At 38.4% G+C, this 26,724-nt stretch overlaps 1 protein-coding gene across 1 annotated transcript in view; it reads left to right on the top strand.

The window, feature by feature from the left end:
• Positions 1-201: 201 nt before the first annotated feature.
• LOC112540648 (uncharacterized) overlaps positions 202-26,724 on the top strand; it is a 28,937-nt gene continuing 2,414 nt past the window's right edge. The window contains exons 1-11 of the mRNA XM_088139503.1: positions 202-278; positions 3,480-3,556; positions 7,679-7,738; positions 9,471-9,566; positions 9,784-9,918; positions 11,452-11,498; positions 13,483-13,596; positions 14,947-15,095; positions 16,387-16,451; positions 16,685-16,812; positions 25,979-26,207. Of these exons, the coding sequence (XP_087995629.1) occupies positions 202-278; positions 3,480-3,556; positions 7,679-7,738; positions 9,471-9,566; positions 9,784-9,918; positions 11,452-11,498; positions 13,483-13,596; positions 14,947-15,095; positions 16,387-16,451; positions 16,685-16,812; positions 25,979-26,014 (984 nt within the window). The 3' untranslated portion in view covers positions 26,015-26,207. The remainder of the gene's footprint in view (positions 279-3,479; positions 3,557-7,678; positions 7,739-9,470; positions 9,567-9,783; positions 9,919-11,451; positions 11,499-13,482; positions 13,597-14,946; positions 15,096-16,386; positions 16,452-16,684; positions 16,813-25,978; positions 26,208-26,724) is intronic.

The following is a 26,724-nucleotide window of genomic DNA, read 5'->3' as shown; positions in this document are numbered from 1 at the left end:
AAACCTCTCCCCTCCACTCCTAGATCCCCAGCAGCAAGAAGACTTTGGCTTGCAGGTGATGTCACTCATTTTTTTGAAGGAAGAAGGCAAGGGACAGCCCAGGCCAGAGCTCCCATGGGAGTGCTCCTTCTGGAATATCTGCAAACACTTGGCCTCCCTAGCATTTCCCTTTGGGGAAAGATGTTGGACCACCCAGTCCTAATGCCATTGCATATATTCCAGCAGAAGCACCAGTCAGCCCAGCTCTCCTCTTCACTGATGGAGGAGATCTCTCACAGGTTGGATGAGTCACCTTGGGGGCTGGATTAGGCCTGCAGCTTGGAAGATTCCTATCCTTGTCCCCTTGATAAGGGGACATATAAAATATCTTGTAGGGACATGATAGAAGACATAATCCATGATGTGACATATTCTGGAATGCATTAAGTAAGTTGACATGAATCCTCATTTAAAAACCCTTTCAACCAATGGAATCAGAAAATCCAATGTGAGAACTTTAAGGCATTTGAGAATTTAGTTGCAAGTCAGAAATGGATAATCTTGTATCTAGTAAAAGCAACTTTCACACCTTTACTTTTATGATTTGAAAAGCAATCTCTTTTCTCCCTCCATTTAGATTTCCAGAGAAGACCTCTGTCGATTTCAATTCCTGAAGCTCAGCCATCAAAGTAAGGATAGTTTCTGCCTATTTCAGTCACATTCTTCCCAACACTGATCAATAGCAGGAATTGCACTATGCCTAAACAGTTCATTAAGTAGGGCAACCAAATCTGCAAAAATTCAGACACTGAGTAGATGGCAGCAAAGAAACATAGCAATATCTAATGTTTGGGGCCATGTAGTGGCTCCATTTCTATTTAGTCCAGATTTAGTTGCCCTAAATTAGACCTTCCAAAAGAGCCAATAATGGGGCCTGTTTCTAGTCGTCTATCACAAGATTCTGAAGACACAGAAACAGTGTTACCCCCTATTTTTAGGGATGTGTTAGATTCAGTGATAGGACTGAGTCCTAGTCCAGCTGCTCCTCTGGCATTTCTCCTCCCACAGTACCTCAACCTAATGGACGGCAACTCCCATGTTCAGTTATGTACTGTCTGAGTGCTCACATCATACTAAACCATGGCTGGTTTAACCATTGTTTATGGAATAATCCATAAGTGGCTGGGTCACACAACACATTAAGCCATAAATCATGGTTCATAAACGCAGTGGTTGGATTGACATAAGCTCTTAAACCCAAACCAAAAGTTACATTTAGCCCAAGGTATGAAGCCTGTCCTAGTGGTGTAGTGTGTTTCTTCTTCTGCACATCATACCTCAGTTGTTTCTAATAAAAGCAGCCTTGCTGATTATCATGGGACTCTTGTTTGTTTGTTTATGTAACAATTCTATCTGAAAAACATTAAAAGGAAAGCTATAATGAAACCCACCTCTTTTTACAGGGGAAAGAAGTTGAATAATCATAGAACAACAATAGAGAAAATTGATCCGGGTCCCCAGATATCAGAAAAGGCACTGATGGATATTTTAGCTCATAAGTAGGAAAACTTATGGGACAGTGGACATGTTTGGCATTCTGAGAACACATTTTAGGTGCCGCACAAAATGGCTGCTGGGAATGTTGCACCGAAAGACAACATCCCCATGTGTTGAGACTGCTGCCTGTCCTCTCCTTTAGCCCACCAAGATGCTCTATGTCATCCCAACTTTAGCCTCCTCTTTTTTTCTGGGCTCATGAGCATAGTGTTGAAGAAAACAGATGATCATTGTTTCAATAAAGTGTGTCTTCCTCCTCAGAGCTGCGCTCCATCTTTTGCACCCACAACAGTTTTAATTGATATGTCACTGAAGTAAAGCACTCAGAACATATGAAAGAGTCCTTTGCAGATACCTGTATTAAGTAAATGGTAATATATGTAAGAAGTAGGACTATTAGTGAGCAAACGAGCATACAGTAGTTCTTGTCATTAACAATGTTGCTCAGAAACAATGACATTGATTTAGCAGGAACTGGGTTCATTTAGTAGGAGTGTGAAGCTAAATGTCGCTTTCATAAATAAGCAGTTCTGATTTTCCCCATGCATAATGGCATTTCTTGCACCACTGTAGGAATTTGAGTGATAAAGGCAGGTGAGCAAGAATATTCATTTGATTTTTCCCCCCTTAAAGTCAAGAGAGAGGCAGAATTGAATTCAATGTTCTCTTTCCTAATTCTCTTTTTTTCTTTCAATGCTTGATATTTGGAAGATTTATATAAGGAATAATGAATAATAATAATAATAATAATAATAATAATAATAATAATAATAATAATAATATTGCAAAATGCAAAGACCTGCAAATAGAAATAGAACAACTGTGTCAAAAGAAAGCAAAGACAGAACCAATAGTTATAGGCACCTTGGGTGCAATCCCAAAACATCTGGAGCACCACTTGAAGACCATCAGCATTGACCATCAGTCAATTGCAAAAGGCAGCTTTACTTGGAACAGCTTATATCCTGTGATAATACCTCTAGCACCATCAAAAAACATCTGCCTAACCCAGGCCCTTGGGAAGGACTCGATAGATAGATAAAAATGCCAAATACAGTCTGGCTGGTGTGCGACCAACCATCATCATCATCATCATCATCATCATCACCATCTACTTCTGCACTCTTGCCAGTATAACTACACGGACACATGTAGGTTACCTTCGGACTTGGCAGATTTATAATATATAGAATGAATGAATGTATGTGTGTGTATACACACACATACAGTACACACACACATACACACACACACAGAGTATTTTCAAGTGTTTTGAATGGCCTTATTTCTAAGAAAGTACAGTTATATTCTTTTAAACAATTTGTTTTTGTAAAATGGATTTAATACATTTGTCTAAGTGTTTTGAATATATTTGCAGACGAAGGAACAGTTCTGAAATGCACTGGACAATAAGCGCTAATATGCATAATTTTTTCTCCTGTTTTACATGATACACATGATAATATTTTGGGGTTATATATTTCACTGGCATGTCTGCAGAATACGGTCAACAAAGTCAAGATGGCAGCCACGGCAGTGTGATTTAAGCTCTGCCCTTTTGTATCTGCTTATGAAAAAGAAGTAGAACTTCGGCTGCCCTGCCGCATCCACCGCCTTGGCTTAGTTGACAATATTCCTGCAGACGCCCCTGATATTTCAGATTGGTCCCTCCTGGTATAAGGCAAGTTAACTAATACCAGTTGTTTTATAGGCAAGGTTGTGATAATTTTAGTTTGTTCTGCTATTGCTTCTCATGTCTTTTTAAAAAATGTATTGTGTAATTTGTTATTTAATAATTACTGTATGTACAATTATGTATCATGATTAAGTATGATTATAAACTATTACAACCATTAAGTAAATAAATAGTCCCCTTGGTAACGGCAGAGCATTGTGCTGCGCTTCTGTATAGGAAATTTCTTCCTGAATTCCCCCCCCTGCAGAAAACGGGAAGTTGCTGATTTGGAGACTCAAACGGAATGGAGTTATTCAGACAGTGCTGCGGATTCAAGCGAGCTACGTAAGTTCTTGAGGAAGTTGTACTGAGAGTTTGGGTTTTCAAAGAGAATGTTAGGAGGAAGAAAATAGAATTAGTTGGTGGGGTTCCTTTAGGCCATCCTCCTCTGCCGACCTGCATGTAACAAATTGGTGGGCTTTGATCACCAGCTTGACTTTTTTGACACCCTCCACTTCACCCTGATTCAACCCTGCCCGGTGCAGAAATCCACTAAATTGTTTCCAAAGCTGGCCGCCAACCGCCTGCTCTAACTTCTCCGCGTACCTTTTAAAGTGCAGTGCCCATAATTGGAAACAGCGTGCCTAAGAAAGCTTCCAAAGAATTGTATTAAAAGCTTCTTAGCACTAAAATAAATAACCTTTATTTACCTTAGGTAAAGCAAGAAGAACTGTTACGGTTGGAACATTGACTTCCCAGTTTCACAAATTTAACAATCGTCACAATTTTGTTTGAAGTGAATCACCAGATTCTGGGTAACTCTGGTAGTTTCACATTCTGCAGAAAAGAATCTGACTCACTTGTTGATGAAAAATTGGAACTATACAACTAAAAAAAAACATAAAGCCCTGTTGATAAATAGATATGCTTGCCCAAAGAGATGATGCTGTTTTATTTGTTTAAGCCTAAAGACAAGTTAGTTACAGTATTAGAATTCTCTATCGGTACAGTTCCCTGGTGCAGTGTAATGATAATTCAGTTTTGGAAGCATAAAACTTGTAAAGTTGTATTTAGCAGAGACTAAAGATCTGTATTGCTCAGAAGATGGATGAGGTGCATAAAGAATTGGCAATTCTTCTATTTTCTCCTCTAGAGAGTTAGCTTTAATTGTTGTGTCTTTTAATGAGAAACAGGTTAAATAATACAGCTTTTGGTTTTGCTGCTTCCATATCAAAGACTGTATGTAGCTTTGGTAAAAGATGTAACTTTTTTTGTGCCTTCCAATCCGTGTTGACTCCTGGTGACTGGCTGGACAAGTCCCTGCAGTTTTCTTGGCAAGATTTCAGAAGTGGTTTGCCATTGCCTCCTTCCTAGGGTTGAGAGAGAGTGACCGGCCCAAGGTCACTCAGCTGGCTTTGTGCCCGAGGCAGGACTAGAACTCTCTGTCTCCTGGTCTCTAGCCTAGTGCCTTTAACCAGTACACTAGACTGGCTCTCTCTGTTTAAATGTTAGCTGAGGCCATAAATGTTATAGGAGCGTGGAATGAAATAGTTGCAGCATCTCACATGCTTTAAATTGAGATATTAAAGAATAAAGTACCAGGAAATAATCTAAAGAAAAGTTTTTTTCTGTTTCCAGAGAAAAGAAAAGAAAAGAAAGTATATTTGATGTTAGGAAGTATCAAGAGGCACCAAATACCTACTTAATTAAATTCTGACATGTGAACTTGCAAACACCAAGAATAGCATTTTGATAGTAGCAGATAGTAGAGTTCATTTGTTTACAATCTAAACATATGAACTCTAACTATTATATAGTCCACTGATTTAGTATGCAAATACTGAAAACAATTACAGTGTGTATTTATTCTGGAGGATCTGTAGATACAGTAGTGCTAAAAGTTGATTGCTCAGTCTCACATGTTAAAAACAACCTTCTCCACCTCATATTTCTTCTTCAATTTCTTTCTTTTAGAAAATTAACTAATTAACTAACCAATAGGGGCGGAAAGAGAAGTCAAGAAACAATTATATGGAAACATGGAACCTTTAAATGAATGTTAAATGTTAAAAAAGGGAAGCACTGGGTGGGTGGAAAAGTCAAAACACAGCTGTAGCTGATAACTTTTTTGTGTCCAAAGACAAAAATATAGAGAAGAAGAAATAATGGAAACCTGATTTCATACTGAAGATTCTTCTCTTGAGCAATATTTCTCAGTTGTATTAATATGCTGTTGGACTTCTGTAATGTAATCTGGGAAGAACATAACATGACACTTGTTATCTTCCTACAAAGTTACTTGAGTGGATCATGACTTTTGTCCAATGCCATTTCTTATGACATATTTGAAGAACCTCTTAATACCTGGACCAGGGTTCGTCAGCTCTCCAAAAAGGAAAAGATGGAATGTGATAAATCCATTTCATCGTATAGCTGATATTCTTCTGGCAAAGTCAATTCTTCATGTATTAGGTCTTCCAAAGGCTGGCTTTTCTCTGGTTTTTCTGAAATTTCATACATACGCAAATCATTCCCAAGGTATAATTTTATCCTAAAGGTGAAAGATCTAATCAGCTTTCAGTAAATCACCTACTGTATAAACATATCTACAGACTTCCCATGATTTTCCAGCTACAGTGTTCTGTTCTCAACTGCTTGTAATTGGCACTTTCAGATCTTTAATAGTTTTTTTTAACCCTTCTTCATCTCCATAAGAACATCACTTTCAGTAGCTGGTGTTAGCAAACAATGAACTATCTCTCATAATTGAAATAGAAAATAATTACTTGTTTTTAGCTCTAGTAGCAAATAAAGCAGCAATTAAATGGTTATCAGAATATAAATATTGACAAGAGAGCCAGAGAATGCTAACACATTATCTGGCCTGGAAGTTCAACCAGTACAGAAATTAGTAGAACCATCATTTCCTGTGATTTGCAAAATTGCACTTGTTTGTGATCATCTACAATTTCCAAATCCTTTTCACATATCTATTTTCAATATCTCCCAACATTATATTTCTTTTTCCTAAGTTAAAAAAAAAACTCCATTAAATTCTATTCTGTCAGTCTGCTTGATTAACCTTGATCATCTTGAATTTTGTTTTTATCTTCTAAGGTATTAGTTATACTACCCAATGTTGTAGCATCAACAAATGTCATACAGTAGCATTCCCTCCACCTTTTTATTCAAACCATTAATAAAAATGTAGAGGAACACTGGTCCCAGAACTAAATCCTGTGGCACTCCATTTGAGCAACTTCTGAGGAGCATTTTTAGTATCATTTTCAGATCAGTTGTGAATCCCCTAATACCCATGCAATCTACCCTCTACTTAATCAATTGCTAAGTCAGAATATGATAGAGTACTTTATCAAATGCTTTGCTGCAAAATATATTGTATTTCCAGAATTTTCACAGTCTATTAAAATAGTAATCAATCAAAAATTGAAGCAAACTAGTCTTACAAGTTTCATCACCATCATCACCATCATCACCATCATCATGATCATCATGATCATCATGATCATCATCATTTATTAAGCTTGTATGCTGCTCATTTCTCAACGACTCTGGGTGTATGTGTATGTGTATATATCTATATCTCCATACAGATTTCTGGTCATCACTGCATTATTTTTAAGGATCTTACAGGTCAGTCTTCTTCTCCCATCTACTCTGAAATCTTCTTAGGGATTGATGATGTGTGGTGTTTCAAATCCTCTTTTTTTCCTTTCTAAATAGGGCCCTCCTCTATTCATTTGATACTTCCTCATGCTTCAGAATTTCTCAGTGATAATGAATAGTTTGGTAAAATAATCAGCAGATTGCTGGACTTGGGAACCTCATTGTTGCTATTAAGGGTAATGAAAAGAATCAGGGAACTAGAAATTAAATCCTATGAAAAGAGATAGAAGGAGGTGGGTCTGATTAACCTTGAGAAGAGAAGACTGAGGAGGATACAGTATAGCACTTTTCAGATATCCAAAAGGATGTCACACAGAAGACCAAGAGCTAATGTGTTTCATTCCAGTGCAAGATGTGGAATAATGAATTTCAATTACAAGAAGGTAGATTCCAAATGAACAATAGAAAAAAGTTCCTAAGAATAAGAGCAATTCAACAGTGAAATTGATTGCTCACAGAGGTGGTGAGTTCTCTTCAACATATGTGTTCAGGTGTAGGCTAGACAGTGGTCTGCGTCAGATTCTTTCATCTGCATTCTTGCACTGAGCAAGGAATTGAACTCAATGACTCCCATGGCCTCTTCTGACTTTATACTTTAACATAACAAAACTTGGGGGGGGGAAAAGGAATTCTAATTACAAATTGCTTGATGTGTCTGGTTGTATTGTTCAATGATTGATTCTATAGCAGTTATCCTCAGGTATGGTACGGTACAAAATTAAATGCAATTCACTTGATAAATCATTGGGTTTGATTTTTATCATAATATTTTTCATTTAGAAACAGAGAAAAAGGACCAGAGAAGTACAGATGGAAAAGAAAAAACTGAGAAAATAGAAGGTAGTAAGTTGCAAAAATGGCAGTATTTCCTTAATATTCCTGAAGTTGGTATCAATTCCAATCCTATTAGGACTTATTAATGTTTAGGAATCATTAATAGACATTATAGTATATCTTAATATGTGCATCATAACATAAAGAGGAAATTCTAAGATACTGGTTGCTTCTACGCTAGGATTGTCTATTGTTGCTTGAGGCATCATTCTGCAATCAGCTGTAAATAGAATAAAAATTGTGGTTCTTGCTAGTGTGTCTAATTTTGCCATCATAATGCCAGATTGTGCAATGTGGCATATCATAAAGTCAGAGTCTATATTTAGATAAACTCATACCATATTTAGTACAATTAAGTGTGTTTCTTAAGCAAGCCTTCCTAACTAGGTGCTTTATTACACTACACTGCCCATCATCCACAGTTAAGGATAATGGGAGATGTAGTTCTTCTATTTGGAGTTCTTAGAACATATCAGGTAGAAAAGAAGAAAAATGGAAAGTAGGGTAGAAGGAATCATCTTCATGTTACCATCACATTTCAACCAGGAATATTCAGAAGACCAAAATCTGACAACCACTAAGTCACATTACTAAAATAAATAGAAGTCTTCCAAATTGGGAAAAGGTTTGGATGTGCCAGCAATACCAGGATGGATCTACTCCTGGAAGAAGATGTTTCTCATAATTTTTCAAGGAATTCCCAGCCGCCTCCTGGTTTCTGACAGAGCTGTAACACCCAAATGGGTGTTCTCAGAGGGACTAGTGAGAAAAGTTCCTAAAAGGCAAGCCCTGGGTGACTGGTCCACACTGGAGCCAGCCAGTGGACAGAAAGGGCAAGGAGCAGAGGGACAATCAGTGGGTTCATGCAGTGGCCATAGACTGGACCAAGTACCAGCCTCACCCCTTGGCCAAGCCACTGCAATCTGGACCAGGATGTCTGAAGTTGGCTTAAGAATCAGCTACAAGTTCCAACTTAGGCTACCATGCCAAATTGCCTTATGTCTAAGCATGTGTATTGGATCCCACAGCCCCTCCTTTCTCTGTTTCTAACCCATCCTCTAGGAAAACCAGTCTTCACTTTCCCAATCCTCATAGTTACAGGCAGGAATGATAAAAGAGTGACTCACTTATCAAGTAGGTAGACTGAAATCCACTTTTTGAAATTGGGTGGAGTCTCTGGGGAACATCTGCAGGTTGGAATTGTTCATATGTTACCTTTTTCTCATAACTTTGTTGTTATTTATGTTTTTGTTACTCATCTCTCTCCAACTTTGAGGCTGTGGCTTAAAGAAAAATGTAAATCACTTAAAATAGCCCCGTAGTCTAAGCACTAGTCAGTAAAAATTGATAAAAGTTCATAAAATCAAAAGAAGGCTATGACTTTCTTCCAAAACTTTAACTTCAACAGGAAGGAAGGAAGGAAGGAAGGAAGGAAGGAAGGAAGGAAGGAAGGAAGGAAGGAAGGAAGGAAGGAAGGAAGGAAGGAAGGAAATAAAAAAGTCTTTAGGAGCATTCAGACAGAAGAGATGCTGGAGGCCATTGTCTGAAAATGCTGCTGCCATCTGTCTGGACTCCGAATATAAAGGCTAAATTGGAAAAGATTTGGTTTGGCCACCTATCACCTGTCAAACACTTAAGGGAGCCAGTTCAAATGGCCAAAACACGAAATCTCCTAGGTAGCACTTCCTGAGCAATTCACTGCTGCATTTTGAAGGCTATAAACTTCTTTGTTTGACAGTTCTACCTTTGGATGGAAGAGGCAGCCTGTCCATCTGTAAAGACCATGAGAGAAGAACAGAAGGCACGACAGCATTCAGGGGAAAGGATTACCAAGGTGTTTGTTAAAGGAAGAACCAATCCATGTACAGTACTTAGTAACCCATGTCCTTAGGGTATCTTGCATGTACACTTTTCACCCAGAATCCTTCCATGGTATTGCTTCTCCTGTTCTCTTTCACATACCTAGACCTCTGTAATTTCTATAGAAGGCTTTCATTTGAGACTTAATATGTGTTTGGGACTATAGCGTTTTTGTTGTTGTGATTCAACAGAAATACTCTCTAGTGAAGAAGTTGAAGAAGAAGAAGAAGAAGAAGAAGAAGAAGAAGAAGAAGAAGAAGAAGAAGAAGAAGAAGAAGAAGAAGAAGAAGAAGAAGAAATATATGCGACTGAGCTAGAGAGTCAAGGTATGCCATGTTTTATTAAAGGTCCTCTGACACCCTGAGCTATTTGATACAGAAATAAAACAGTAAAGCCATTCTGTTCCACAGGCATTTGCCCATAGAAAATTTTTCAGATTTTCTTCCTGGTACCTCTAAATTAAGAATAACCTATTACATAAAAATCTGTGAACTCGGTATTGGCATTTTGAGGTAGACAGCAGCAAGTAGATGCTTTAGTGGCCTGCATGAGAGAATGAGGATTTCTCTTCATATTACAGGTTTTCCAGTGTCTGTTTTCTATAGCACCAGCGAGTCCATGCTTTGCTTTATAAATTACAGCATATTATAGAGTACAGCCAGTAACTGCTGTAATTGCTAGCAGTGTTTCTCAACCTTGGCAACTTTAAGAAGTGTGGACTTCAACTCCCAGAATTCCCCAGCCAGCCATCCCAGAATTCTGGGAGTTGAAGTCCACACATCTTAAAGTTGCTGAGATTGAGAAACACTGTCCTAGACTATGAATGTGTATATGATAGAGGTGAAAACACACTTGTGTCTATGGATTATATCATCAAAACAGAGCCAAAGAAGAGACAGATATAAACCTACTTGGTTACATATTTAGTTATGTATGTTAAGTATAATTTTTTTGAATTTTTTAAATTATATTTTTTCCAGATCTAAGTTCTCGAGTACAGGTAGTCCCCAGGTTAAGAATGCCTGGTTTATGGATGACCCATAGTTAAGAACGGAGCCTGCTGTAGCAAAATTCGAGTTAAATACACAATGGTTCGAGTTAATTACACAATACTACTTACCCAGTATTACTGTGATGGAATGTACCTATGAAGAGGAGGGTGATGTGAGAGATCAAGGCTATCAGGGAGGAGGGGGTGCATTCCAGGAAGGGAAAAAAGACAAAAGACAACACAGTCTGCAGGGGGAGTGTGGGAAATGAAAGAGGTTCAGGATAGCCACTCCCAGAATCTCCCAGGATACATCCATTAGTTGCAGTAATATAGATTTAGTCTGGCAAGATTCTGTCTACAAGGCGTAAGCAAGTAAAGGAACTTTGCTCAACTGGATTGTTTCACCGTTGTTCTTGAGCTGGGCCTGACAATTATGCAATAATACTGTTCCGGCTTACATACAAATTCGACTTAATGACGAGCTTGGGAACAGAACTTTTTCTTAAACTGGAGACTACCTTTATCTAAATTAGCCATTATTTCTCATTATTTTTGTGGATCTTCTTTCAGTTAGGGAGCTTGGTCTTCTATTTAAAAAATGGTTATGTAAATAAGTGTAATTCTTATTTATCCAGAATGTTTCCTAGATACTTCTTGCATATCATTCCACTTGGTATGTTTTTTTGTGAAGAAGGACTAACTTTGGAGTACTTGGTGCTCTCCGAGCTTGGTTGTTTGTTTGCAGGTAACTAGGTAACATCATCAGTGTGAGTGAGTGTGGAGTTTTCTTCTATTGAGACTAACTTTGTTTTCTTTCCTATTTTTCCTAATGAAATCTTTTTCATACATTGGTTTGTCAACTTCAAAGAGAACTTTTCTGATGAGGAGGAAGTAAAGACTCTTCTCCAAGATAAGGTGAGAGTTCAGATGTCTTATTTCTTTCCCTGGAGCAGGATTATCCAGCTTTTGATGCAAACTCAAAGCATTCTGCATTTATTGCAGCCAGAAATGACACAACATATCATGCAAACTCAAAGCTTTCTGCATAGAAAACAGATATGACGGCTTACTTCTGCAAAATTATCCAGAGAGAGAAATCTGAGGTTAGGAAAATCCAACAACATTCCATTTCCAATTCAAGATTCCAGATAATCCAACAACAGCATACAGACTGAGCCCCAGGAAATTAGAACATAGTTTGCCGCAAAGAGCCAGCCACAGAAGCCATCTCTTTTAGACAGCCGTTGCTACAAATTCAGTTAGGTGGCTGAGTCACCTCTCTTTCAAGGAGACATCTTCACTTCCTTTGCCCTTCCCTTTGCAATTTGCCATGTGTAGCTGGGCTTGAGACCTTGCCTAATACAGGCCCTGGATCAGCTGACACAGAGTCTGCCCCTGGGTCTCCTCTGGTCAAACTCTTCAGGTTGTGAATGGAAGAGTGAGACTGATCTCTAACACATATGCATGTGTCAGGAAGCAACTGCATGCCATGGATTTTTAAAATCATAAACTCGAAAGCTACCATTGATCCAAAATGTTTTAGAATGGAAATGTTTTCTTGCTGTATGACTGCTCTGGAGAAAGGCAGAGGACACAAATACTTAAATAATAGACTGTATGTAAGAAACGTTCCTCTCCTCCCCATATCTTTACATTCTTTGAGAGCCTTTTCGTGCTTTCACCCAGCCTCTTTCTCTTTGCCATACCTCTATAACAGTGGAGGATGACCTTAGGTATGTGGAGCTGTAGTCTGAGTACAGTAGATGCAAAAACCATTTTAAAGGAGTCTCACTAAATGCTATGCACAGTGTCACAGGAGTCAGAGGAGAAGGTGGGGAATCAGTTCTTTAGGAAGAGAAGAGAGCATTCCACATACAGTACTGTATGTCTGTTGATGCCACTGATCTTAATTTTTAGGACTCTTCTGCAAAGACCAGCTGACTGTGGGCAAGGAATGCTTAGTAGACTCATTGAGAAGGCTTGAACAGATGACACCCCTCTTGGCTTGCCCCATCTGCCATGGAAGGAGTCTGCAATCAGGCTTTCCTGCTCCATTTCAAAAGTGGTGTTTTGTGATCTGTGCCAGTCTGAGCCTAGCTGTGCAGTGTTTCTGCCATGCTTTAATTCAATCTAGGTAAAGTCTACACCCCTATTGGCTATCATATGGAGGTACCAGCATGCCCTCTCCTCTCTGGTCACAAGTTGCTACCCACCATGGACCTTTTTGGGAAGGCTGTGTCCAAAGAGAGGAGAGGAACATGCCCACATAAAGCCTGAACCCCACTGTGCTTTGTAAGGCAAGTCTCAGGCCTCACGTAGGTTTCTTCTTTAGTTCCAATAAGCTGTGCTCTGAAGCATTGATTCACTAGCTCCTTTCTCCACATGCCTTTGGGGTATCAATAGTTACTATAAGATCTTTTGTTATAGCCTATATTGATCAAGTAGAATTCTAGTATTTCTTGTGATATCCATTTCCTGACTTGGCCTATCTTGAAGGGCTGACCTCAGTCTTGAATGCCTAACAGTGTATCACCTTCTCTTCCACTTACACAAAGAGAGTCAAGGTGGGGCAATCTTCAGCTTCTTTCTCACAGTATCTTGTTTTCCAGGGCTAATTTCATGTTTTACTAATGGTTGCTGCATGTTTTCTCCAAGGTCATCTCTGTACTCTTCTACATCATCATAACTAAAAAGAAATCCTACTTACTTATTCACAACGTCCACTGTTTTTCTACCCCGTTGCAAATGTGAGGTTCTTGCTAAATGAAAACAATCATTTTCATGAATGTAAAAGCAGTTTGTTATACTGGATGAATTGTGTATAACCAGGTTTACATACAAAACTTTTCACACTGCTAATTGAATCTGAGGAAAAGAATTAATGGCTTGTTTCTTTGAGGATCATTCCACCACTGATCTGTGCCTCATCAGGCGCTGTGAGTTTTGTACCACCCCTCTGAAGCCTTTACCAATGCCAGAAGAACTGGAGGAGAAACCAGAAAAAATGGATCATGTATGTATCTTTCTAAATATTTATCTGCCAATCAGACTAGTGATCATGATTTCCTGATAATCTAATTGCACAAAGAACTGGGTTTTTCCTGATAAAACTGTAGATAAAACTGTGTACTATATAAAACTGTAAAATTAGCAGTTGTTAACGGCATGAACCTTCCCCATCAATCATTATTGCTGGAAGAGACCATGTTGCCTATACATATATTGACCGCTAGGGGCAGTAGACGTAGAGATACCTAACAGAAGGATTGCGCGGAGTTTTCATTCCTTGAATGGAAATTCATATTTGTGTACCTCTGTGTAACATGTCTCCTATTGCCATAACTAATATTGAGCAAGTTTTAAAAAATCCTGGGTATACATATTCCTAAGCATGTAAGGCATTTAAATTTGAAATATTTATTAACTATGTTTTTATACTGCCGTATGTCATAAGGACTCAGGGAAATAGAGATGTCTATAATATTAGATATAATGTTTTGCAATTTAAGAGGAATGTCAATGCAAAATAATTGATGTTTAAAATTAACCATAAAATCTGATGCCTTCACAAAAGCTTGAAGTTCCTCTTTTATATACTAAGAAGCCTGAGCCATGTTAGACAGGGTAAGAACCATATCACCCACAAATAAAATTAGTAAATAGTCTTTACCCTCTATATTGATTCCTTAAATTTGAAATTTGCTGATAAGGCACTTGCTGATAGTTATCTCCTAATATTTCTGTAACGAAGCTGAACAATAAAGGAGGTAGCAGCAGACATATCTGTTGAGTAGCTCTAGAAAGTGTGAGCAAAGCCGAGTCAAAATTGCTGATCCTTATTTTTGCCTTATATTATTGTTTTTATTATAAATGGTATCTGTATATTGCCTAGAGTCCATTGGATGAAGGTGATAGGTAAATCTCCTAAGTAAGTAAGCAAGTAAATATTAATGGCTTCATTTCAACTCTTGATCAGGAATACCTGAAGAGACCATAAAGAGTAAGATCAAGACGTCTAGACAAATCCAGGAACAGAGAGGCTGTGGTCCAGGATAATACCATGAGCAGTGTAGAAAATCTAGGAGGAAAGCAGCTAATTAGGACACTGCCTCTTTCTCAGCTGCAGTGGAAAGACAGATTTGGTCATGTTGACCATGCCAAGAAAGTCCTTCAATTAGCCATTTGGGAAATCGAATGTTTTCCAGTTTAGGAAAAAAAAAATCAGGAGATGCTCATGAGCAATATTGGGACATGAAACAAGCATATTCTTTCCTAGAGATTATTAAATATTGAACAGCAAACGCCAGTCCTAAGTAGTGTCAGTGGTGGCTATCCCTTATCTGAACACTGGGGTCCTTTGTAGTTTCTGTGTTGCAGGACATATAAAGAAGTTTTCCAGTGTGTAATACAGGAGCTTATTGAGAGCCCAGAAGGTGAAATTGACATCAATCCTCATCCCCGAATTTCACAATCAGTGATGGACAGCAAGACTAAAAAAATGCTGATAGAAGAGTAAGCAATGTTCAGGTTGAATGTCTCAGTCGCCTACCTGAAACTTTAGCTCTTTGCTACCATCTAGTGGTCATCTAGGGTTTTGCAGTCCACATCTAACAGTGTACTCAATTCCACCATCCCCCACAAAGTATTTTTTCCTACTATAGTGTACCTTTGCCAGGTAGACACAATTCCAAATAAAGCTCTGGGCAAGACCATATTTAAGTTTGACAATATAAGAATTGTCTATGTAAGAAGCAATTGTCTATGTCAGAGTACACTTGGGAATGATTTATTTGTGGAGTCCTTGGTGCTCTCTGAGCTTGATTGTTTGATTGCAGACATTTCCTTACCCAACTAGGTAACATCATCAATGCTAGTGAGTGTCGGGTTTGCTCTGTGTTTATATACAGTAGCTTGCCCTGCCAGCGTTACTGGGAGTGTAGTTTTCTCCTTGGTAGTTTCTTGATTAGGGTATTGTTTTTGTTTGATTGTTTGTCTGCTTGATTGTTTGTCTGGTGTAAATCCCTGCTTATCTGGGTATAGACTGCTGGAGAGGATGTGTTTTGGTCTTTTTGTTTCCTTCTTAGCTTTCTTCTTGTCTTTTTTGAATGGTGTGTAAATGTGGTTTAACTCTATGTGTCTATTGATGGCTGATGTGTCTGAATGCCAGGCTTCCAGGAATTCCTTAGGGTTTTTGGATTTAGCTTAGTCTAGGAACACCAACTAGAAGTCATGATGAAAACTCCTTAATGTCACAACACATGGACAGACTCAGCCATAATTTCAACTGGGAAACTGTCAGCATCCTAGACAAACAATCAAACAGAAAACAATACTCTAATCAAGAAACTACCAAGGAGTTTATTTACACTCCTTGATAGTTTCTTGATTAGAGTATATATTTATTTATAATAAATTTATTTATTTAAATAAAGCATGTGCTTTATTTTATTACTGTTATCAGATCAGGGCTGCAGATTTATGGAAGATCAGTAGACATCCAGATTAATAGCACCCCAGTCCTGGTAGCCCTAAATTTGCAGTCTACTAGATTCCCATTGAAAAAGACCCTTCAGATAAAGTCAGATGGGGAAGGGTCACAGTGAGGCCCGAGGAAAATTGTCTATTTCTGGTTCTTTGGCTGAATAGAAAAATAAAGTGCCACATGCTTTCTGTGACACAGGGTTACCTGCAGCTTATTAACGTAGTTGATTGATTTCTGTGCTTAGTTGCCCTTCTCATGCATGTATTCTTCAGCTGCTTTTCCTGATGAAACATCATTTATTTTCAAATATTTTTCTCATAGACTACAAGAACGAGGCTTTGAGAAATACAAGGAGATATTTGAGCAATATATTAAATTTGGTGCATGTGAGTATAAGTCTTGTGCTGATTCAGAACCCATCCCATCCCTTTCTTTGGTCATTTGTTCCTTTCTCCAAATCATACCACCCTTCCTGGCCTCCACATCTCCAGAAGTACAAGTGCAAAAGTGGGAACACATATTTCCTTCCTTTTTCACTTTGGTAAAAGAGACAAATCCTGTGAAGTCCTTATTATACTGAAGTTCTAAACTATTTAATCTTCTCTTCACAATATTTCAGGCACCAAAATTCATTTCAGATTATCAGACTATCCACCCAAACCAGAAATGACTGTCCTAAAGAAACAGTATCCAGATCCCAAAGAGCTCCTGGAGATTGATTTGGAGTTCAAAGCAGAACAATTAAAGGTAAGTAGATCTCCTAATATACGGTGACCCTTTCTAGTGCCCTAATGCTCATGCACAAGACTGAGAACTCATTTAAAAAGTGAATATACTCAGTACCTTTTCTTTGGCTCAACAGAAAAATAAAGTGCCATATGCTTTCTCTGACACACAGCTACCTGCAGTTTATTAATGCATTTGACTGATTTCTGTCAAGCATTTTCTCCCAGGAGCTCAAGGTAGCATAGATAGAACTTCCTCCTCCAATTTTATCCACAACAATAACCCTGTGACAGAGGTTGTGCTGAGACTGAGTCACCAAGGGAGCCTCCATGGCTGAGGATGGACTTGAATCTGGCTCTTCCTAGTCCTTTATGGCACCTGAGCTTTCTCAAATTCATTTTGCTAATCTAGATGTGAGCTGATAATATCCTTTGGCCAAAGTTCAGGTGGACCTCCACTTCTAAGAGGCTTCTGCAAAAGATCATTGCAGACATCTGGTGTAAGTTATTTGTCCCTTCCATGGCAATCAGATGAGCAAAAAGAAAGAGAAGTGCTGCACCTTAGTCTGCCATTTCCAGATTTGGGCTGCAAAAACTCAGAAGACCAGTAGAAAAATAATTCTACTACCATCTAGTGATCATCCAAATTTTTGCATCCAGGTATGGTAGTCCTCTCCTTGCCCTAATGAAAGCACTTCCCTCTCCTGCTCAAATCTAATAGATTTTGCAACCCTTGGACCTCTTTACCCTTAAAAGAGAGCTGCTTTTTTCTTTTTCTTTTTTAAATGGGAGACTTCTGGACTAAATAAACATACTACCCTAAAAGATCCAGAAGGGCTATTATTGAAAATGTTCTAGATAACTACAGAAATACATAATTTAATATTTGAAATGCACAACATCCTGAGAGACTTAATGTTTACACTGTTTACATTACTTTATTTTTATGGGTCATCCCTTTAGAAGCTTGGAGTGGATATTGTTGAGTCCTTGGCTCCTGTTTTAATATGTTATGACTTCTATAGAGACTCTTTTAACACTTTTTCTCACTCGGGGTGACAGATGAGTTTTATGTGCATCATCTTCAGTCAGATAAGGACACTAGAGTGACACTTATCATAGCCAAATCTGTAGCCTACAGGACACAATCACTCTTAATATCAGGCTTTTTGTGTGTGTGTGTGTGTGTGCCTTCAAGTCAGTTTCTGACTCCCGGTGACTGCCTGGACAAGTCCCTGTAGTTTTCTTGACAAGGTCTTTGGAAGTGGTTTGCCATTGCCTCCTTCCTACAGCTGAGAGAGAGGGACTGGCCCCAAGTCACCCAGGTGGCTTTGTGCCAAAGGCGGGACTAAGAACTCATGGGCTCCCATCTTCTAGCCTGATGCCTTAACCACTACCCCAAACTGGCTCTCCTAGTATCAGGCTTAACTACAATAAAAGGTATCAAGCTTCCATCAACAAACTGGACTCAAAACAGGTGCAACAGTCATTCAAGAGGCAAGAGCTTCTGATAAGTAGATTTATTGTAGAATAGCTAATGAAGTCATGATTAAAGAGTTCCAGGAACTGCTTGTTTTAAATGCACGGCCTATTTGTAGAGAAGTCAGAGTTTAAATTCTTGCATCTCTTTCTCCCATCCATGCAGCATAACTAGCTAGAAGCCTGCTTCTACTTGTTTCCAACTGTCTTTTGATTTGGTAAAGAACTAGCCTGGTTTTCAATTGGTTTATGCTGATCTTGTGAGAATGAGCTCCTACAGAATGTCTTGCTCTTCTGATCTTGACGGTTACCTATTCCCATGTATATATCAATAGTAGTCTTTGTTGTATAGTATTGTTTGTATGTTATGTTATTTTTATTTGTTTTTTCATTATTGGTCAATGATCACAGTAAAATATATGTCAGATTAAATATGAATTAACATCATGCTATAGCTACAAAATGAAAGCAAATGCAATTTTAGTCTGCATCTACAAAAATATAGGTTCTCAGTTATGAGACTTAAAAATTTTGCTTTAATTCTGCATTTGTCAGATTCCCCTTGGCGTATTGTGTCCTGTTCTGGTCATCACACATTAAGAACCTATGCAGATAACCTGGGATAGGTGCAGAGATAAGGCAGTGAAGAACTAGAAACCACATCTTGTGAAGAGAGATTGAAGGGGCTGATGGGTTTAGATTTGAGAAGGAAGACTGAGAAGGGGATGTGAATAAAATGACACACAGACTATTGCCTTTTCTCTGCCACCTAGAATGCAGGACACAGAAAAATAGCTTAAGTAATAGAAATATTTTTTTATTGACTATTGGAAGAAAATCTGCAGGAAGAGCAGACAGACAATGGAGATGATTGAGTAAGCTTCCCTTTGCAATGGTGTTATCAAAAAATAAATAAGAAAAAGCTTTGGGATGGAAAAGGAATAGAAACACTTATAAACAAGCAAATCGAATGAGACTTTAGCATGAATGAGAATGGGAATGTCGTTTTGAAAAGAATATAGATCTCTAGTTTCTTTTTTAAAGAGAGTGTCATCAGAACTGAAGACACTAAATCTCCCGTCCCCCCCCCGCCATTTTTTCATCCCTCCAAAACACTGCGGTTGCAAGAATCACCCTTACTTGAGTTCATTCAGTTGATTCCTGAATCCAAGCCTCTCCCTTCTCCTGACTTCCCCAACCACCAAAATACAGTATATGATAAGTTATTTTTAATTTTTTTTTTATGCTGGGCAATGCTTTGTCTTTTCTAGTGAACACACTGAGTTTTTCAACTATATATCCAAAGTGGAGCTGTGTAGAGGATTTTAAATTAGAAACTCAGCAAGTTGGTCTCAGTGTGGTGTAGTGGTTAAAGTATTGGACTGGCACTGGAGGGTTCAACTCCACCCTTAGCCATGGAAGCTCACTAGGTGACCTTGGGTCAATCTCTCTCAACCAAACACATCTTAAGGGGTTGTTGTTGTAGGAGAAAGTGGGGAGCATTATATATGTTGCCTTCAATTTCTAAATGAAAGATGGGATATAAATCTAAGAAAATAAAAATTTTAAAAGTTACATAGGCTATGAACACAAATTAGTTCAGAGACACAAATCACCCTGTGCCAGGTTTGGAATTCAGACTCAACCAAAAGACAGCCTTTGTTTGTTTGTTTGGAAGACCTGTAGCTCTACCTCCTTTAGGAAAGCAGTTAACCTCACGCTTCTTTCTTTCACGCATCAGGTCAATTCTTTCCTACTTCCTCTTGTCTGAAATCTTGATCACTTCCCCTAACTAACCAAATAAATATTTTTCTGCCAGAAACTTGGCATGATTAGAACTTAGGAGAACCTATGTTTAAATGGTACAGACAAGGAAATTGTATAGTTATCTTTTTATTTGGAAGGAAATAAGATTAGAAAAAAACTTAAGCAAATAAGGTAAAAGCCAGTTTAGTGCAGTGGTTAAGGCACCAGGCTAGAAACTGGGAGACCATGAGTTCTAGTCCTGCCTTAGTCACAAAGCCAGCTGGGTGACCTTGGGCCAGTCCCCGTGTCTCAGCCCTAGGAAGAAGGCAATGGCAAACCACTTCTGAAAAACCTTGCCAAGAAAACTGCAGGGACTTGTCCAGGCAGTCTCCGAGAATCAGACAAGATTGAACAGATTAAAAAAAAAGAAGCAAATAAGAAAGAATCTTTGTGTTTATTATTAATGTCTGGTTGTCATATAATTTATTCTTACTAGTTATTAGGTAACTATGATTCATTCCAGAGGACCTCTCTCTCCATATCTTTATTTGTTGAACAGCTCCCTTATTTTCACCCTAAATATCTATTTGTTGACGTTTAACTTTCTTCTGTTATGTATTTATTCAACTTGCATGGATGCCCAATTCACAAGGTACTCTGGGCAGTTTACAAATTAAAAACTATCATATCTAAGGCAAAACAAGTTGGAAGCTGAAGACACCAATCAGTGTGCTACAATGTCCCCTAAAGAGAGACCCCTCCAACATTCTGGCTCAAGGCCATCTTGAAAGCCCCCTTTCATTGCAGAGGCTGTACAGCATGTTGATGCTGGCGAGGTCACGGGATCCAACGCTTGTGCCATGTTTCAGAAGGAGTTTTGTCTTCCCTGTTTTCTTCTGCTTTCTTCCTCAGTTTTGCCATCCTTTCAAGCCTGTGCAAAGATATTTTCAGAATGGAAAGATATTCTTCCTTCTTTTTCCAGATGGAACGGGCCAAGTTTAATATCCGCTAGTAAATACCATTTAGAGGAACAAGAATTAATGGCTTGGAGATATACTAGCTCAGGATTCCTTTCTCTGTGAAAGATAAGAGCCATATGGAATCTGAATGATATAAAAGCACAGGGACGCCTGCTAAGCCTTGGTGGCCGGGGAAGGGAATCTCTCCCTGGTTTAGCTCTACGATGACCTCTAGGTTTTGAGATGCACCCCTGGCTTGTTGGATAGAGAGGCAGAATGACTGGATTGACCTCCTTTCCCGGGTCTTTCTCTAATAACTGTCCATTTCTGTATTTGTGGCTGAGCTCTTCCATTACATTGGAAGTTTTAGTATAATCAGGCATAGTTTGTCAATAAAGGAAGACTATGTTACTAAGATAACTTAATATATCTAGCGTTCTATATAAAAAATATCTTTCCTTAGCTCTTAATCAATTACCCATCAGGTCGTGTTGCTATCCTCATTACTTACATAAGAGAGATTCAGTTCACGTACATCGTCCTTAATGACAGCAAAACCCATGAACTTCAGGCATTGTTCACAAATCAGGGCTATGCAGCATACTATCAACAAAATCAAAAGCTTAGGTAAGTAAAAGATAGTTGGCACAATGGCTACAAAAATCTACATTTTACAGGGTAGTTGTAATAGTATAATGGAAAATGTTTACTGAGTAATTTTTATATATTATAAGAAGTCCAAAAATTACGGCCTAGTACTAAATACATTTTTTCCAAATGTTTATGCATTCATCACTTTTGGGAGTTTCTGAATGTTTGCATATCTTTGCCACGAAATGTTATTGGAACTTCCTGTGGATTCTACTGATACGAAAGGTGTCGGAGACAAGAAAGGCCACAAACATTTTTCCTGTGATGCTCTCTTGCCACTGAACTGAGGTCAAGCTAAATCATCTTTAAAACAAAGGAGTTTAGACTCAGCAGGTCAATTGGAATCTGCTGTTTCTAATTTAGATTTTAGAATCTAAAAGGGGTATATTCATAAACAATCAATTTTTAGATTTTAAACCAGATTCTTATTTGTATCAAATGTCATTCCCCAAATTTAGAAGAGCTCTAAATCCAACTTGCTTCAATGTGTTCCCACAGCAGTTTTGGAGGGGAAAATACAGAAAAAGTCCTTTCGAAGCCCAGCACTGATCCTGTGGCATGAGTGCCGGAGAAGCTATGGCCCATGATCCACTAAGCATCTTTAGCGCCAGTTTTGCAGGGACATTCATCTTCTGCTGATTACCTGTCTCTCACCCAAATTTCTAGAGTGCTCTGATAAGTTTTATTTACACTGTTTCCTAGATGATCAAGACAATCTTACTTCCCTCTATGTTGTCACTTTATGTGTAAGCTCTACCTACAGATGGTGAATAACACTAATGACATAGCCTAGGTGTTTATTTTATTACGCATGGCTGCATGGCTCAAGATTCATATAGCTCCCTCACTACCTGCCTTCAGGTGATCCAGAAAAACATGGCTTTTTCCTCAGCCCTAGGTTTGGCTATTTGGAGGAGGTCTTTTAAATTGGGGGTGATATGGTAGAAAGTTATGTGGTTCCCTCAAACAAGTATTGTCTTTTCTATATAATGATATTTTTTAATTTTATGAAGCTTCCCAGAATCGTTCTGGAATTAGGTGGCTTAGAAATTCAACAAACAAACAAACAAATAAATAACGACACACATAGAGCCATCAGACTGATGAAGACTATGTTCATAAATTTGTAATCTAGTGATTATTTTTATTATCCTAGCCTTTCAGTATTATTGCCAATCTTTCTATGTATCATTTTATTTTACACGATAGTATTATGGTTCTTATAATATGAATATTAAATATAGTTTTACTTACAGATTTTAGTGAGATAGTGATTTTCTGTTTCATGCTACCTATTTTTAATTATTTTTAGATATTATTCCGTTGTTTTATATATTAACATTCACATTATCTAAATTTATGCTGTGCTCCACTCATTCTTGTCTTTGTCATCTTAATCTTACAATCAAGTGTATTGATATCATGATGTTATAGTATGTAACTAGTAACTTAAATCCAGACAGAGCCAGTCTGGTGTAGTGGTTAAGGCACCAGGCTAGGAACTGGGAGACTGTGAGTTCTACCTTGGCATGAAGCCAGCTGGGTGGCCCTGGGCCAGTCCCTCTCTCTCAGCCCTAGGAAGCAGGCAAGGGCAAACCACTTCCGAAATCTTGCCAAGAAAACTGCAGGGACTTGTCCAGCCAGTCACCAGAAGTCAACACTGACTCAAAGGCACAAAAACAAAACAAAAAACAAACAACCCCCCCCAACACCCCTTGAATCTTAATAATTTCTCATAATATATGGACTAGACTATTATCACAATGGGACATCTGTAATGTTATCACCGAGTGTTATTTTATGACTAGTCAACGATCAAAATGAAGATACTACTACTTCCACAAACATTTGGTGCTTGTGTCATTTATTTTCTAAACAAAGTTTCCAATGTGCAACATGCGAGCATGAAAAAGTAACACACATGCACACACACACACTGTAAAATTATAGGGATAACAAAGGCCAGTTGTCTGAACACTTCTTAAACAATCAGGGTTGATGTGAGCCAGCCCTGTCCTATGTACATCTCACAAATTTTGGCTGCCCTCATCACAGTGAACTTCTCATCATACAGACTCTAGGGGTATGTCATGACCGTTCAAGAGAAATTTTGGAAGACCTTCATTAAAAAGTAATTGGTGCCTATCTGTCTGGAGAAGGTAACAAAAACATTTCTAAAGCTCTGGAGTCCACCAATTCATATTCGGGAACACAGTCTTGAAATAGAGAACATTTAGGACAATATTAATCTTCCCAAGAATAGCCGTTGTATCAAAATTGTTCCGGAAGTCACCAAGAACCCTAGAGCCAATCTAGGAATCTGCAGGCTTCTCTTGGTTGAATCCACCATCAGAAAAGCACTGGAGAAAAGTGGGATTCATGGAATAGTAGCAATGTGAAAGCCATGCTTCACTAAGAAGAACGTTGATGTTCGTCTCAAGTTAAAAAGCACCTGGTGATACTCTAGGTTTCTGGAGGAATACTCTGTGGACAGATGAGTCACAGTGGAATTTTCTGGGTAATGTGAGGGTTATTATGTCCGGCAACAACCAAACACTAGATCCTACGATAAGCATCAAATGTAGTGTTATGGCTTGGGGAGGCTTTCCTGACTTAGGACATGAGTGACTTGCCATCAGTGAGTTCTACGGAGAATATTAGACCATCTGTCCATCGCCTGAAACAATTATCCTAAACATAAGTCTGCAAGAGAATGGATGAAAAACAATCCATTCAGTGTTTTGGAATGGCAAATTAAAACTCAGACCCACACTCAGGTTTGTGACCTGAAATGAGAAGCTTGTGCTAGGATACCCTCAGATGTTCTTAAGCTGAAGCAGTTTGCCATTGAGAAATAGGCCAGAGTTGCTAAACAATGATGGGCGAGATGGATCTCCACGGCTGCAGTCACTGAACTAAAGGTGGTACAACCAGCTACTGAATCAAAGGGCAAGGGGTGGGTGGGAGGATTACTTTTTCACATTAGCACATTGCATGTTGGATGATTTTGTTTCTGAAATAAATGAAACAAGCAGCAGACTTGGGTATTCGTTAACTTATAAATTGCTTTTCCAAAGGGCTCTAAGCAGTGTACAACAGTACAACGCAATAACAACACAAAAAGAAGAACCACAATGCAATAACGATGTCTGCATACTCGGCACTGATCACACTCCAGCGATATCCAAAGACATTCTGGAAGAGCCAGGTGTAGACCAATGCCCAAAGGGAAGCAAAAACCTGTTTACAGAACTATAAATCTTAATCAGAATTCAGATTACTTGTTAGTAATGCTAATCATAAAGAATATGTGTAATTATCGCTATATTTGCCTACATTTGCATATAATGCATGTTAAAAAGGAGCAAGGCTTTGATCATGCAGGGAGGGGCCAAAGTATTGATTTTTTTAATCTTCTGTGGACGTTTCTGAAATGTAAAGCACACAGATCTAATTTTTTAGCAAATCAATACAGCATTTCTTGCAACCTTTTCAAATATTTTCAAAGCTTTTAATAGAAGACGTAAGTAATAAATTATGTTGTGTGTATGTGTGTGTGTGTGTGTGTGTGTGTGTGTGGACTCCTGGCGACTGCCTGGACAAGTCCCTGCAGTTTTCTTGGCAAGGTTTTTCAGAAGTGGTTGCCATTGCCTCCTTCCTAGGGCAGAGAGAGAGTGACTGACCCAAGGTCCCCCAGCTGGCTTTGTGCCTAGGCAGAACTAGAACTCACCTTCTCCCACTTTCTAGCCTGATGCCTTAACCACTACACTCGACTGGCTCTCAATAAATGATGACATACTGACTAAATAAAAGCCTGAATCAGCATTTGATCCTTGGTGGTGGTACATATATCATGTGCACAATGAAACTGAGAAGATGGATTCACATAATTGTGACTTTTAAAATAGTATTTATCTGTAATGAGATTTGAAGGACAAGTGTCTCAGCACAGACAATTAGTTATGTAAATCCTTCTCTTGTTCTCATTCTGACAACAACTCTTTGAGATAGGTTACACTGAAAGATAATGATGACCTTGTGAATATTCAAATGAAAGTCTCTTGACTACTGACATTATAACACATAAGCTTTTTGGACCTAGTGAAATAGGCATACCCTAGAGGAATAAGGTACCTTGAGTAGATACTTTGTAGCTTTGAGTATCATCATAAAAGAAGCCTAAGGGTTTGCCCACCCAACAATTAAACCAACAAAGGGCTGAAAATGTTCAAGAATATAAGGACAATAGGTTTGAAGTTATTCTGACTTGAGAAGTTTTGCTGATGCATACATCCTCCTACTAGAAATCCAAAAAACACCTTCAGTTTGTTTTAATTTTGTTCTTTCCCATAGGTTGAACCTGGACCTTTGCACTGGCTCTTTCTTTGATAAGCATGGAAACCGGGAGAAATACTGGAACTGGTGGGACAACAGGAGCCATGTTCATGCCCCTCCTTTCCAGCCCATCTGTATTCAACTAAATGCTTATATCCAGGTTAAAATTAAAGCCCAAGATCAGATTTTCCTCACATTTACGAAGTGCCATGATTGTCTGCAACTGAACATTGGTGCACGGCTAAAAGTAAGTGCTGGTGGCCTTTTTTGTACACAGGCACATGTATACGACTTGTGTTGGAAGATTGAGGAGCAAAATTTCTTTATCATGTGCTAAAATCAAATATTACTTAGAAGTGGAGATCTAGAAAGTGGGAAAGGTTGGTAGATATTGGTCTGCATAGTAAGAGGGTAGGGATACCCGTCTCATAATATGATGAGGCAGTCACCACTCCTATGAAGAAAGCTGAGCAAAATCATGAGAAAAATGATCTTTCCTTCATATTGGAAATAGAAAGAAATACTTTTGAATGTTTCTTTATATCAGAAGGAGGCTGCCTTTCATAAAGTGGTATTGAAAAAGGCCTCGATTCATTTATGGGATATTGTTTGTAGAGTAAGCTCTTCAAAAAGATACATTCTGGGATCAGTTGAAGAATTGAATCAATTCTATCTTGTTATGTGTACGTATTATGTGACTCTTTTTCTGTCAGTTTGTTTTCTTCTCTTTTTTTGGCCATACTTATTTTAATCACTATAATTAT

The sequence above is a fragment of the Python bivittatus genome, unplaced genomic scaffold (assembly GCF_059951505.1).
Source record: "Python bivittatus isolate LINGU-HERP-01145 unplaced genomic scaffold, Pbiv_v1 ctg000210_np1212, whole genome shotgun sequence".
Taxonomy (NCBI): Eukaryota; Metazoa; Chordata; class Lepidosauria; order Squamata; family Pythonidae; genus Python; species Python bivittatus.
This window is presented reverse-complemented; position numbering and strand designations above follow the sequence as displayed.